This window comes from Phaenicophaeus curvirostris, chromosome 6 (assembly GCF_032191515.1).
Source record: "Phaenicophaeus curvirostris isolate KB17595 chromosome 6, BPBGC_Pcur_1.0, whole genome shotgun sequence".
In the NCBI taxonomy this organism is placed as follows: Eukaryota; Metazoa; Chordata; class Aves; order Cuculiformes; family Cuculidae; genus Phaenicophaeus; species Phaenicophaeus curvirostris.
Window position 1 is genome coordinate 49,968,521 of NC_091397.1, and position 15,318 is coordinate 49,983,838.

The window sequence follows — 15,318 nt, forward strand, 5'->3', positions numbered from 1 at the left end:
AACAGCTTCCTTATCGCATTGTATTTAGAGATGATCAAAGAGACTTTTTGCAAACAGTTGCTCAGAAATGCAATGAAATGGGAAGATGAAAAGTTCTGATCCCAACACAGGTGATGAAGGGCGTTGCCATGGTAAAGCTAGAGCTACATTAAGTTTCCTGTAAGATTTGGAAAATAGAAGTCCGGTATTGCTTTCTGGGATTTATCAGAGATTTTTCCATCTTTCACTCTAACTAGAGATTACTCCATATCCCTGGATGTCCAGAGCCGTCTTTGCTCTTTAGGGAAGAGAGGGGCATGTTGTGTCTCTAGGAATCTGCAACAAGGTTGAGAGCAGATCTAAATCCAGTTGTTGGTTAGCTGAGAATTTGAGACCTGATCCAGACCTCACATAAGGTCATCTTGCCTTTGCTTTACCGGATTTTGACTCAACCCAATAGGCCTCATACTTGCAAAGGCTACACACATGCTTTATGCAACTCGAGTTCAGGTTTCTTTATTATTAAGGAAGAAAGTGTTGTACTCTTAGCTCAAGCTGAATCTTGTAAGATAAAACTCTAATGAGGGAAAAGACACTTAGTGTTTTCACAGGAGTTAGGAGCTCAAACTCAATTACAGACATATCCATATGTCTTAATTCAATGTTCTGTGCTAAAAGAAGTTGCACACTGCTATAAGATTTTACCGAGTGTTATTTAACATGATTAAAACAGACCTTTGGTCTCATGAGGAGACCATTCATTAGATGAAATCCCAGCTGAAGAGACTATTCATTAGGTAAAATCCCATCTCACTTGAGTTTTTCCATTGTTTTCACTAAAATCAAAACCATTCACAGTGGCTTCAGTCAAACAGGACCAAGGTCTGTGTGGTCTCAATGTCAAGGTGGTCCCAAGTTGCATGGCGGATTGTAGACAGTCTCAAGGATGAAACTTGCAATTAAAGTAAAGTCTAAATTTCTTCTTTTACAGCCTGTCTTGTCTGTATTGCTGTGGTCTTAGGAGGTTTATCCAGCTGTTGTAGAAGTCAGTGAGAAAAGCCCTGTTGAAATTAGTACCAGGATTAGGTCTGTAAGGTTCAGAGATAAGCTGTATCTGATTTCTTTACCTAAGGCCAGGATCTGTGAGATGTCAGTTCAGTGGAACTGCGCTAGTTTGCATGAGCTTAGGATCTGGTCTCGTATCCATGTTGCAATTGGCAATGTAGTATGTTATGATAGATAGATAGATAGATAGATAGATAGATAGATAGATAGATAGATAGATAGATAGATAGATAGATAGATTAATTGATTCAGAGAGAGAGAGAGCTTTTTGGTGATGTTTGCTTTGAATACAGTACTTTGTGATAAATACAAATTAACCCTCTTTTTAGAAATACAGATAATTTTAAAGTTATAGATTCATTTTTAACAACCAAACTCAAAGACTGGGTAAACTGTGTTTGTGAATTTCTTAGTCTTGCTGAGATTTGGTTGGCTGATTTGTTATTTGGCTTGATGGAAAGGAGGGATTAGAACTGTTCCTTCCTAATCCTTTATTAATACATAGACACTACCATTCTTACTTTGTGCAGAAGCTACCTTTTGATTAAAAGTATGTACATGCCTCTTATCCCTCAAAATGAACCCCTTAGTTCAACTACAGTAAAATTTAGCACACAGAAATATAAGACTTCGAGAAGACATACAGGCAATATTTGTCCCTCAAACAGTATTCCTTATGCCTTTACTTATGTAACATGCCTATATTGTTTAATTTTTAGGGAGGAAATGTTCCGTGAAACTCAGAAAATAAATGCTATACACTATAAAACTGGTTTGTTCTTTTCCTTTTTTGAGAGTTTCATGGAATTCAGTATTTTATCTTGCATACTTAGGTACATTCCTACCAAACCAAAGTGTTTCCCAAGATGAAAAAAATTGCACAAGGCTAACGCTTTCCAATGTATTTATTTATTGCACTTAGGGTTTTTTTAGAAGAACCATTCAGAAAAACCTCCATCCAACCTATTCCTGTAAATATGAAGGAAAATGTGTGATAGACAAAGTAACAAGAAATCAGTGCCAGGAATGTCGCTTCAAAAAATGTATCTTTGTTGGCATGGCAACAGATTGTAAGTATAGTTTTCTGGGTTTCTTTCTTTTTTTTTTAACTTGTGCATTTGCTTTAAGTATGTTGATTGATGAAGATTGTTAAAAGTACAGCAGAACTGCCAGCACTTTTTTATTTTGAATAAATCGTCCTGGGGAATTATTTTCATTGCATCAAGGAACTTTCATAGGGCTATAATTTTTTGTTTATCTTTCACCAGACTGCACCTTCTCCTGGCCTTACCAGGCTGAGTAACAGCAGGAATGTTCACTCTTTGTAGGAAAGGAGAGAGAAATGCATCTGGATGGATACTTCACTTGGAAAAAAAAAAACATCTTGTTTAGAAAATTCTGGAGGGTGTGAAATTGAATGTCATTGTATGAGTCATCCTGCAGTTGTTTGTTTTATTTTTAGCCCTGAAGAAGTTATCTACTGCAAAGTATTTGGCTCTCATTCTAAAGAACTAGAACATATGGCTGTAAGATTAACCCTTAGGGGTCTTCTTTTCCCACCATTGCACAGGGATTTACACCAATAACTTCAATTAGTGCAAATGGGAGGAAGTCTTGTAAATCCCCCTGTGCATTAATGTTAATGTTTGTTACCAGCATAATCCTCTGCAGAACTGTCAGGAAAACAGGCCTGATAAACAATTGAAAATTCTAGCTTAGAATATTTATTGTTAATGTAATGTAGAACGGTGCCTTCTGTCTAGAGGGAAATAAAGAAATGACACAATTTCATTTTGGCCGGGTAGACCTTCAGGAGAGAGGCTGAATAACTCTGGGTCACCAGTTTGCACCCAGCCCAGTCTGATGAGACAGGCAGTGGTGAGCATCAACCAGGCAGCAGCTGTACAGAGTGAGAAGTTTGTCCAAGTCTGCTTCTGACCAGCAAGTGTCAATACCATGAAGCTGGCGTGGCCTTTGTGAGCTGCACCTACGTATGCTCCAAAGGAGCTGTCACTGAGCAAAGCAGACTGACCAGCTGTCCCCCAATTTGAGAAGCATCTCTCCCACCTTTGAGTTAACATGGGTGAGCAGAAGCATGGAAGTGGGGCTGTTGGTGTTCCTACCTGCCTGCCACCACTTGAGGATCAGAGTGATCCTCCTCTGCTAAAATGAGCCAGTCTGTTTTAAATGACCTGTTCACATTCCTGTGGAAAATGGGATGAAACGTTCAGTGATAGTCAGAGATGTGCAGCCCTGGGCTCTGTTTGTCTGGCGTCGCTGGAGGTAGCAAGGCTCTAGGGGAAAGCCACAGAATGGCACCATTTGCAGGTCTTACGGGAAGAACCAGTGGCAGATTGTTTCTGATTGTCTCATACAACTGATAGCTGAGCCTCTTGTGAATAAGCCCACTCATCTATGTACTTTTTCTTTCTTAAACCCATGTTACTTTCTGCTGGCTTACAAGAGCACATTCTACACAATTCAGAGCAGTACTGATGCTACTTTAAAGAAAACAAAAGTTCATCTTTCCCAACATGGATTGATTACTCCAAGTGCATTATTGGAGGACTTTTTCTGAGTCCTCACAAAGCTTTTACATATTAGTTTTATTGGTGGAATAAGCCATTGAAGGCCATGGTAGTATTACATCACATTACCAAGCGGGTAAGTCATTCTCTGCAATCCAGGCTTCTAAGAAAATAAAATCTGGAGGAAGAAATGAGAACTAAGTCGACTGTGAGTCTTACCTAAGTTGCTTTTTGCTGATCGGTTAAGGTGTTTGTAATCAATTAGCACTTCAGGCATAGAAAAGACCGAAGTTCCATAAACTTTAAAGAGCTTCCTGCCATTTTTTATGGTTTTTTCACTTGCTAGTGGTGTTGGATGACAACAAGCGGTTGGCAAAGAGGAAATTGATAGAAGAAAATCGAGAGAAGAGACGTCGGGAGGAGCTGCAGAAAACAATTGGGCACAAACCAGAGCCAACAGATGAAGAGTGGGAGCTCATCAAAATTGTTACTGAAGCACACGTGGCCACAAATGCACAAGGGAGCCACTGGAAGCAGAAAAGGAAATTTCTGGTAAGAAATCCCTTCTCTTGGAGTCAAGTTCCTTTCTTTTTTCTAAAGTCTCCTTTCCCAACAATGCAACCCCGAAGAAAGTCTATCTGCCAGTATATTGACATATATGAAAAATGTATGATTTTTATGATTATTACTTGCTTATTCTTGCCTGAAGCTCAGTGTTTGATCAGATCCTGTATTTCAAAAGATAAATAGTATGTTGTTGAGTTAAGGCTTACCCAGCTGGATACTTTTCATGTGCTGTGATGAGAAAAAGTAGAAAAATCATTTCACTCCTGTTTAACAGCAGCAGTAAACTATAATGCATGTTGTACCATTTTTTATAGATTATCTCTAAGGATAGTTGTCTGTAGGAGGGACTAGCATACAACATATTGTAAGTGTTAAAACAATGTAAAGTTTCAGGTGACAGCTGGTATTTTTTATTACTAACTGGTATTAATAACTGGTTCCAGAGCGAACACATTAATTAAAATAAATCTGGCAAAGAAAAATGAATTTCTATGAAAGCTGAATGATGCATGCATTATGGTATTGGGATTGCAGACTACAAGACAACTGAAGTTGTCAGCCTGTAACAAAGGATCAGAAAATAAATGGCGATTTGTGATGCTCAGCCTTAGAAAAGGATTTATTTGATTTTTCTCAAGTGATTTTTAAAGGAAATAAATGCAGGATACAAAATGCTTATATAGCACAGAAGAGGGATTATAGGCTGCATGTCAGGAATACACAGGGGTCTTTAGCAGTCTGTATATACCACATCATATTCTTTTTTTCTCAAGTCAAGAATCCTACTGCCTCATTCATCATGGGAATCTCAACCCACTGTTAAATTGCTAAGTGAAACTACATATTCAAGCCAGCTGATCTCTTCTGTAGTGTTTTGTTAATTCCAGCAGCACTGCTGAAATTTCTGTATGAATGGCTGCATGTTCGTAGCAGCGTGCAGTCGTGAAACCACAGCCAGTGATCACTGGCAAGAAGCAACACTTTCAAGTGGTGCCGCACAGCAAGGTTTGTGGTGCTGGTTAGGGTGCTCCCTAACAATGTTATATGTGGCTTTAAGCATTTGGTCTTCTTGCTTGAAAATTGTGAAGGTTGTTTATCATGAGCACATAGACTATGTGGTTTAGTTTCCTAAGGTTCAGGGATAAAAGTAGCCTAGAAATGGGATTATTTTGATTTTTTTACTAGGAACCATCAGGTAATTGAACCCAGTCCTCCTCATTGTCCCTTTGCAATTGGTGCTTGCTTTATTAATGCATTGCTGAATTTTTTCTTGAAAGAAGTTAGATTTGGATTCAGATTGGTGACATAGCTGTGGAATGATCTTTTATGACGTGTTGCTTTAAAAAAACTGCTGAGCACAAGTTTTTATTATAGACAGCACTTCCAGCACCCCCACTGTTAAAGCGTCCTTATATAAATGTCATGAAGTCCATCAGTCTTAAAGGACTTCTCTGGGTTTTAGCCAGTTTTTTACTCTAATGTGAACAAAATGGAAGCTCTGCATGGGGGCTGGCAGGTCTTTTACAACCACGAAGTCACACTTAGTGAACAGAATAGCTTTGATACGCCTGATTTTACAACACACAGTAACATCGGCAAACTGTCGTAAAACCAGGTGAACAAGTTGAAGTGCAATTAGAATTAAAAAAACACTCATCACAGATTCTTCTTGACACTATTTCATTGTCTGTCCCTATTGAAACCCTCAGAATATAGGGGTTTTTCTCTCTTTTGGAGAAGCCTTGGGCTGAAGTTATGCACAAGATGATTTTAAATGAAAATGGTACCCAGACAAGTTCAAATTCTAGGCACTTTATCCAGATTAGCTTTGTGTTAGCCCATTCTTAGTCATCAGCTGGTTTAGCCTGGTTTTGGAAACAGGTCTTGGCAGTTGCCTGAAGCTCTGTGATACAAGACAATCTGTTCTGGGAAGGATTGCAGAACTTCAAGTAGGTGAAAGAGCCAAATTCTGCAAAGCTCTGAGTACCTTCTCTGGGGTAACAGGTCACCTCAGCTCCCTTCGCTTTTAGAGAACCTTGGGAGTTCTCAGCACATGTAAAAAACAAGAACATGTCTATATTTTTAAGAAGAAAATGCATAAGTTACACCCACAAAATATTCTGATACAGGTACAAGGAAGAAACTGCATGTGCACAAAAATGCAGCTGCCCACACAGGATGGATAACAGCTTGCTGGTCACGCATTTCTCTGTGCAGTCACCTCTTTCACAAATGCCTGACAAACAAATTCACATTTTGTGACATAATGGGCATTACTTATAAAGTCAGTAGTATTGTTTTTTGTTTTAGCATATCTTCCATCAGCAGGCAGGACTTCTTTTAGAGTATAAAACGCTTTCGCTAAGATAGGTTGTTCTTTTAAATACCTTTGTTTATATCCTTAGCCAGAAGATATTGGGCAGGCACCAATAGTTAATGCCCCAGAAGGTGGGAAAGTGGACTTAGAAGCCTTCAGCCAGTTTACAAAAATTATCACACCAGCGATTACAAGAGTGGTGGATTTTGCCAAAAAGTTGCCTATGTTTTGTGAGGTAAGAAAACTTCTTTGCACTCCTCATTTATATGCCTGTCATTAAAAACTGTTCAAAATACTCCTGGCCTGGAACTAAAAAATAAACTGCTTAAAATCAGAAAAATTAAGAGGTTCAAAATAGATGGGCCTGAATAGAGCAATCTGGATTTTTATGAGGTCTTTTTTCCCTGTGATTACTGAAATCCTGATTTTGTTGATCTAGAAGTTATCACGGTTCATTAGGGACTCGAATGTGTCTTTAGAGGTGGCCGTGAACAAAGCAAATAAGCAAAAAGAGACTGTCTAGAAGCACCTTTGATACATTTAATCAGCTCTTATAGCACATAGTTCTCTCTGTGCTTTCTGACTCCTTGGCAGGTACGGTATTGGGGAGTTGGATCTATTCAGTAGTAAATTCTTCAAATTCAGGAAAGCATATCTATCCAGGAAAGGAACTTAGCACATTGTATTCCCTGGGCATGCTTTTCCTGAACAGGGAGTTTGTGCATTAAGTCAGTGAAAGTGATGAATTGTCTTTCCAGGCAGATATTCACATGTAAAATATGCAGTAAATAGACTCAAATAGACTTGATTGCACATTAGGAATACAGAGGCCTTAGGCTGATCTCCTTTATACTGAGGTGTCATTTTTATTGAGAGATCAGATGCAATTGCTGATGATATTTTTTTTCCTAACTTAAAAATGTTATGAGAACTACGTCCTGAAATAATATTTCAGTGTTAACAATCTTAATAAATTTAGTAATTTTAAGTCTTGTGAGTCTCATACGATCCAGAACCATAGGAGTTTTAGGATGAAAATAACCCAAATCCAGCCATGGAAGAAGGCCTGCCCGCTCGCCCACACTGCAGAGCAGCTCTTGGCTCTGCTGGTGAAATGCCTAGTGAATGACATTCAAAATGGGAGTGACCATGGTCTATGAATTCATCAGGCTCCCTAACTCATGAACTGTGTTCCCTCCTAATGACTAAACATCAGTCAAGAAGGAAGTTTAAGACTATAGCTTTTTACTTTTCTGTGTCTGGCAGCTTTTCTTTAAAGTCAGTCAAGGACAGCTCTTTATGTCCTCTGGCACCTACCGAACAAGAGGTAAATACTAATAGTTGGCATAGTGTAAATAGCTCTCCCTGGCTAACCTCAGCATTGGCTCCATCAGCCAAGAAAGAGAAATAGTGACCAAACATGAAGATTTTAAAATACAAGAAATGTGTCCATAGATCAAAAGGCCCCTGCAGTATTCAATGTCTGAGGGAACCTGTCTCCTCTGATTTGGCATGCATTGGTGGGAAGTTGCAGTGACACACCAAGCCAGTCTTTTTAATTTAGAAAACTTTGCCAGTCACACACAGACTGCAGTGCCCATCTGACATCTCCTACCCCTCCTGGCTACCATGAGCCCACTTATGTCAGAGCTGGGCAAGAAACATGGATGAAGGAGTCGAGGTGTCACTGGGCATGACCTCTCTAGGTTGTGCAGCTCAGCTAGGAGAGGCTTTGTTTACAGCCGAGCCGCTGTGTAAACCTGAGACCTCCATACAGTGACGTCTGATGGCAGAGTGAGGGTCAACTTGCTGTGGACACAAAGGAATAGGACAGCTGTCCTCCAAGTTGTCGTATAGCTCCTGCTGTAGCCTAAAGAAAATTACAAATATTTGCTCCTTTTTGAAGGGGCACCGTACTGTTAGCTTTATTTCAGTTATGGCTTTTAACCCATCTCTTTTTCTTAGAGGCAACACTATGTGGGCTGGGGATTTGTTTGTGAGAAAAAGCCCTCATTTCTCCCATAGCACATACAGAACATTTCAACGTTGTCTCAGTTCTTAATTTCCACAGAGACTTAGGCTGACTGTAGTAAATTTCTGTAAAGAAGGGATGTATCAAGAAGCATCCATGACTGCTTGTATATTCACAGCTGCTCTCTTCTTTGGATGCGTGCAAGCCAGCAAAGCACTGTGCCCAGCTTAGTCTGTGTGCATCCATGCACCCATGCCTCAAAGCAAGAATCTAAGCCCTGAGTAATTGAAGTATAAGGAAAAGTTAATTTAGCATTCATCTGGGCACTTTTTGCTGTTGCTTCCTTCTTGCATTTCCTCCTGCTTAGAAGATGAAGGTTGAGGAGCATCTAATCAATGTTATGTGACTTCAAGTGTCACAGATATCAGTGGTTCAACATTGGATGGAGCTGCATAAACGCCCTTCAGGGTAGCTCAGCTCAGTTCCATAGTGCTGCATTACATGCGTGCTGGCTGCTAGTATGTCCTGTAGACATGAGCACCTCAGGTTCCTGCCTTTTGCCTTTTCTCCTTTCAGGGAGAGAAGGGAAGGACAACATGTGGCAGATAATTAGTCACATTTGTTGACCCCAGTGGTGGATGTAGGTAGCATTGAAACCTATGTAGGTGCAAGCAGAACTGACAGTCATGCTCCCTGTCTTTGGTAACTGCTGCTACTGGCAGATAAAACCTGAGTTGTCGCATCCATGAAACAGGTGTCTTATGCATCCTTCAGAATTAGGAAAGCAGGTGAAGGATGAGCTCAGCCAGATCACCACTACCTTAAAGAAGTTTTAAGAAGGTTCAAGCAGGAGGAGAAATTCTCATTGGTTTAATAGCTCACTAACAAAACAGCTGAAGCATCATGAAATATCTTCCCTACTGTTATCTCTTTACCACCATTCTTCCCCCTTCCTTCTCCTTCCCCTTCCCCTTCCCCTCCCCCTCCCCCCTCTCCCCCCTCCCCTCTTCTCAGTCTCTCCCTCTTCTCAGCCTCTCCCTCTCCTCTCTCAGTCCTCTCCCTCTCCTCTCTCACTCCTTCTTTTTTTTATAATTTTATTTTTTATTATCATTTTTATTTCTTACTTTGTTTCTTCCTCTACTTTAGTCTCAGCAGCCAAACGGTGGCATTGCTGTTGGGTAGCAAGACTGACTCTGTGCCTTTGCAGCCTTCCCCTCACTGCTGCTGAGCTGACTGTGATGTGCAGAGAAAGTGATTTGCCCTAAACAGGATGAGTCATTTTTCTTGTGTATCAAACATTTTACACCTGGAGCTGGCATTGCTGGAAAAATAGCTGCATGATTCAAATAATTTTTTCTGACTAGAGATGGCTTTGTGCTTAAAACTTTTCTCTAACAGGCAACTGCTTCCCACTTGCATTAGGTAACTGTCTGGCATCAACTCTACTTCATTTTACACCAACTCAATGTATTGGCTTTGCAAGTACATAGTTGCCATATAAATCCATAGTTGGTGGGGGGTTTTCCCATTTTGAACTGTGAATCAGATAAATATAGTAACTTTATATGAAACAGAAGTGGATGAAATTTTCCCTCTTGCCGTCCAAGTAGAAATGAGTTGCTTTTTCATATACGTGACCCTTCGCTCTTTATTTAGTGACATTCTCAAAATAATCTTGGTGGGTTTTGCTATCATTGAATTACCTTTGTAAACATAAAGACATGCTTTACAGAGCACTAATGTGTCAGCTTTCTGGTGATACTTTATAAATACAGAACCTACTTCCACCAATTCTGACAGCTTAGCTTCTTTAATGCTGTGGAACAGGCAAGTCTATCCACATATCCTGAAGATCACAGCTTATGCACCAGCATAAAACTGGAGCTATAGCATAGCTAACGTTTTCTGTATGTCCAGTGGTAATGTAGGGAGTCTAGGGAAATCATCCTTAATAGGCTAAATAGACTTTAATAAATTATCTGTTTAAGCAGACAATGAAAATTAAGACCATGTGCCCCACTGATTGAGATATCACTTCTAGATAATTTTTCTTTTCATTCCTTTTATTTTAAAAGCAGTTCACTCTCCTGAATGTCTTTGTTTTCTTCTGATCAGGTGAGAAATAAGCATGGCTGGCAATGAGTTTTTACCAGCCCAATTGCAGTTTATTCTGTTATGCCAAGTTGTTAGCTGAGGGAGCTCAGGAGTGGAAGAGAGAAAAGTAAACAGCCAAGAAGAGTGACCGTGGCCATCTAAGTTAGACCCACTGCTAATGAGGGACAAAGCCAACAGTGTATGTTACACTAACCAGGCACTTGACAGGTCTGCTTCACCCTTTGCACTTCATGAAATGTTCTGCAAAATGGAAAGCTATGTTCTTAAAGTTTATTGGACTTAATTTTATAATGCTCCTAGAAACTAGGTGATCCCATGGAGACCAGCACGTCTGCAAGTTGAGTCACTTCACCTCAGCAACTGAACTGGCTTGGTTTGCTTTGAGTGTCTTGTCCAGAACCACCTGCCTACCACTGTGTCATCACTAGATTTTCCAAGGGTGTGTGAGGTGTTAACCTGACAACAGTTTCTGGAAGCACAAATGCAATTCTTGAAGGTTTCTGCAGTGCACAGGAATTAGTTGATCAGCAATGTGTTTGGGGGGTAGTTGTACTATGCAAATTAGTGTCCTGGGGTATGAACTACAGCTTCATGCTCATGGATTTATTGTAGTTGTAAAACCAACTCAGTTTGAAAAATACATCTTTTTCTTTACCATTTATAATTTCTGCAGCTGCCATGTGAAGACCAGATCATCCTTCTGAAAGGCTGCTGTATGGAGATAATGTCTCTCCGAGCAGCAGTTCGTTATGACCCCGAGAGTGAGACTTTAACACTAAATGGGGAGATGGCGGTGACAAGGGGCCAGCTGAAAAATGGGGGTCTTGGCGTAGTGTCTGATGCCATTTTTGACCTGGGCATGTCTCTTTCTTCATTTAACCTGGACGACACCGAGGTTGCCCTTCTGCAAGCTGTTCTGCTCATGTCATCAGGTGAGAACAGAAGTATGTTAGAACCCCAACTGTTTCAAAACTCTTTAGGTTTTGTCACAAGCCTTTCTTAGACCTTGTAGCACTGACTAGAGAAATGTGGGAGAAATTCTCTCTCGAAATCCTAGTGCAGCTTGCAACTTTGGTGAGCACTAGGAAAAAAATGGGCGTAAAAGTGGTTTTGGTAACACGCCTTGCCATCTTTAGTACTTAGGGAGGAAGTAGGGATGACCATCAGAAAGAAGACAGATCTGGTTCTGAACCAATTTGCCTTGAATGAAAAGCTAGCAACAGTTGTCTGTACAATAAGTTTCCTCTTTCCCTTAGTGCTGTCCTGCGCTGGGCAGGAAGTACAGTTCATGCATGTTTCTATCAGTCTCATATGCTTAGTTTGACCTGCTTTCTTCTTTTCCTGCTTAACAGCACCACCACTTGCTAACGGGCATTCAAGAGCTGTGCTGATTCGCCATGCTGAGTCCATTTTCAGCTGGTCTCACGGTGGCATGATACAGAAGCAACACAAACCATTTCATACGATTCCCAGAGTTTCTTCCCTTCTCTTATCAACTGTGTTTTCAAATATGCTTCCACCGACTGTGCCAGCCCAGAGAGGAAATTCCATTCTTGGGCAGTGGCAGATTTGGCAAGGTTTTGTTTTAAGACCACTTTGAAGATTGGACACTAAATAACAAAGCATAGACACTGATTTACAACATTAACTGCATCTGAGATGGACAGATTTCTACAATAATCACAGCACAGCACTTGACCTTCCCAACCCAAACATTTTGATTTCTTTTTAGTTCCTTACATGATGATACGTGAGTAAGGGTTTCAGAAGGCAGATCAGTGGACTTGCTTTCCCAGAAGTGTCTCCTGAAGAGTGACTTGTGAAAGGAGCTTTCCTAGCACCCATCTGGGTGCCAGTTGAGACTGTCTACCAAACTTTTGGCCTTTATTGTTCCTTGGTGCTCCACAGCAGTTTCCTTTGTAACTCACCTGTGGTTCAAAGCTTGATCAAAGCCTTGATCAGACTGTAACGAAACAGATGGGAAAGAACTGTGTTTCAGATGTCTGACAGGCAAACTCTTTTTGGATCTTTAATAGTTGTTTCACAGTAAGATACAGATGGAAACCTTACCTGAGATCAGGGATCCGTTGTCTAATCACTGTAAGGAAACACTTCCCAAATAGCTATACGTTAAATGGGTAAAGCAGACAATGGATGAAGAAGGGAAGGATCGTTTCCTTGCTTTACAGGGATTGTACTGGTAAGTGAGGTGTCCAGGTTCAAAGAATTTGTTCATGGCAGAGGCAGATGTCCTCGATCTCCATCCTTTCTTTCCTAACAATGGAATTGTCCTATTTCTCTTGTCTTATGATCAGTGATTCATTAAATTAAGTAAATAAATAATAACAGCAATTCTGCTTGTTTGCATCTACAGATCGCCCAGGCCTTGTTTGCATTGAGAGAATAGAAAAGTGTCAAGAGGGTTTCCTCCTGGCATTCGAACACTACATTAATTACAGAAAACACCATGTTGCACACTTTTGGCCAAAACTGCTGATGAAAGTGACAGACCTGCGAATGATCGGAGCCTGCCATGCCAGCCGCTTCCTGCACATGAAGGTGGAGTGCCCCACAGAACTCTTCCCTCCGTTGTTCCTGGAAGTGTTTGAAGATTAGAGGGACTGGAGTGGTTCTCCGCATCCCCTCCGCTGTCGCACTACTGGCTGTCACTTCATCTGTTGCCCAGCTCTTCTCACCTCTGTTTTATCTCCTTCTTCTTTGATTCTTTTCTGTTTCTTGAGATGGGGTTGGGCTTTTGTGTGAGTTTTTGTTTGGGGTTGCTGGGGGCAGTTGTATACACATGGATGAAAACATCCCTTTAATGCAGGTACTTGTGACTATTGCAATTTGTTCTTCAGTCCTTTGATGTGAATGCTTTGACAGCTTAACAGTGAAAAAACAAACAGACCAATTTCATTCACCAGCACTTGTGTGGTCACCAGCTCACACACATCATTGCGTGGAAAATATGGGAGTAATTGAACTGGCAGAAAATAAATTGGCCTCAAAGTTAGAACAGGTATTGTTAATTTGACCCTGGCAATTTTGTCTAGTATTACTTCATTTTGCAGGGCTAAGTGACCATGAGATTAAATTTCTGGTCTTCATGATTGTTTCTGTTGTAAAAATATCCCCATTATGATCTAGGATCTGAATCATCATTGTGATCTCATAATTATCTGAGGATTGCTCCAGCAGATAGTTTAACTGTGCCCCATAAATGAAGCACTTAAAATAATGCAGAGTGTTAGAAGGGACTGACTCATTTTTTTTCCATGTGTATTAAGTAAGATCCTTCACTGGAAGGTCTGTTGGAGTAGAGAGGGGAATTTGATCCTCTGAGGTGCTTTTTCTGAGACTGGAGAGGTCTGCTTTTCCTAAGATGCATGGAAAATTCAGCGCTGTGAAGGAGAAGCCTTTCTGTCAGAGTAGCAGGCTTTCCTTGGAGTTATTCAGGGATATGAATGCTCACAGAATGAGGACAAGGATAATGGAACATGCAAGATGACCTTCAAATGAGACAGGAACCAACTGTATTATTAGTGACACACAACACTGTATAGCTTTATCCCAGTAATACAAATAGTGTTGCTTGGCAGTAATCTTTTGGTTTATATATATATATAAAGTTTATATGCACGTATATATATAATTTTATATATATATAATTACAAATCTTCAGCAGATGTCTTAAACGTATTTCCATATTTTTTCTTCTCTTTCTCTTACCCTCTTCTGTGCGTGTGTGCAGTTATGTGTGTTGATCAGCTAGGTTCTCCCTCCTTGGTGTCTGTATGTGTTTCATTTGGCTAGATTCTCTCTTGATTCCTTTAATTTATTTCCACTAACTGCACTACCAGAGACCAAACTGAGCAATGACAGGATGTCCTGCTCCCGAAATCTGCAAGCCAGTACTCACAATCCTGGAATGTTTGGAGGCCGGTGATGAGGGCATTATAGGTAGGGGTTCCTCTCTGTCACCGATCTCCACTCGGGGGTGTTGCCCCTGGGTTTTACAAACTTGATGTTCAACTATTTTCTGAATCTGTGTGATACATCAGAAGCATCCTTCTGTTCTTCCTGAGAACCAGAGACTTATTATCTCTCACATTTCACACTTCCTCATACCCCACGTTCTTTCATGTTGTGTACCTGTTTGTACCAGCTTCTTTCTCTGCTATTTATTGATATATTTGCCTGCCAAGTCAGTGGGCATTGTTAGGGTGGATGCGTTGACTTTCAAAGCTCATGGCCCATATCTAAACCTGTATGTTACATGTTTTCCCCTCATGAAAATCTGATACTCAGGAAAATTAACCTTATAGGTGGAAGACAGTATATATGTGTCAGAGGTAAAATTCTTCTCACCCCTTTCTCCCTGTATCATTGGAAAAGCATTTAGAGTGATATTGGCTATGTTTCCATTGGTATGGAGTCTTGTTCCCCTGTTCTTTGATATGATGTGCATCTGTAATGAGTTTTGAGCACTGATGTTATCACTTGGGGATTGTGCCCATAATTCTGTGAGGATATAAACTGCAATGAGGTGTTTAGAGTCTTTTTTGCAGGTAGCAAGGAAGACAGACCTCTGGAAATTTGTTCTTAAATGTTTGCTGAAGCTGAAGAACTTCTGTTGTGGGATGCATTCACTCCATCTCGAAGCTTATGTGATAACAACATCAGTCTCCTTCCAAATTCCTTGTAGAACGCTATGTCTTGGGGACAAGGGGTGGGAAACTTTCTGGCTATTTGGAACAAGAGGCCAGACAATGGGA

At 40.5% G+C, this 15,318-nt stretch overlaps 1 protein-coding gene across 7 annotated transcripts in view; it reads left to right on the forward strand.

Annotated features, from left to right (window-relative positions):
* Positions 1-15,031, forward strand: part of THRB (thyroid hormone receptor beta) — a 171,559-nt gene extending 156,528 nt beyond the window's left edge. For 5 of the 7 annotated variants that reach the window (XM_069860124.1, XM_069860125.1, XM_069860123.1 and 2 more), the window contains 5 exons: positions 1,967-2,114; positions 3,919-4,124; positions 6,545-6,691; positions 11,217-11,475; positions 12,918-15,027. In XM_069860124.1, coding sequence (XP_069716225.1) covers positions 1,967-2,114; positions 3,919-4,124; positions 6,545-6,691; positions 11,217-11,475; positions 12,918-13,159 — 1,002 coding nt within the window. In that variant the 3' untranslated portion in view covers positions 13,160-15,027. Of the gene's footprint in view, positions 1-1,966; positions 2,115-3,918; positions 4,125-6,544; positions 6,692-11,216; positions 11,476-12,917 lie in introns of all 7 variants that reach the window. The other 2 variants (XM_069860120.1, XM_069860122.1) reach the window with 2 other exon arrangements.
* Positions 15,032-15,318: the final 287 nt, after the last annotated feature.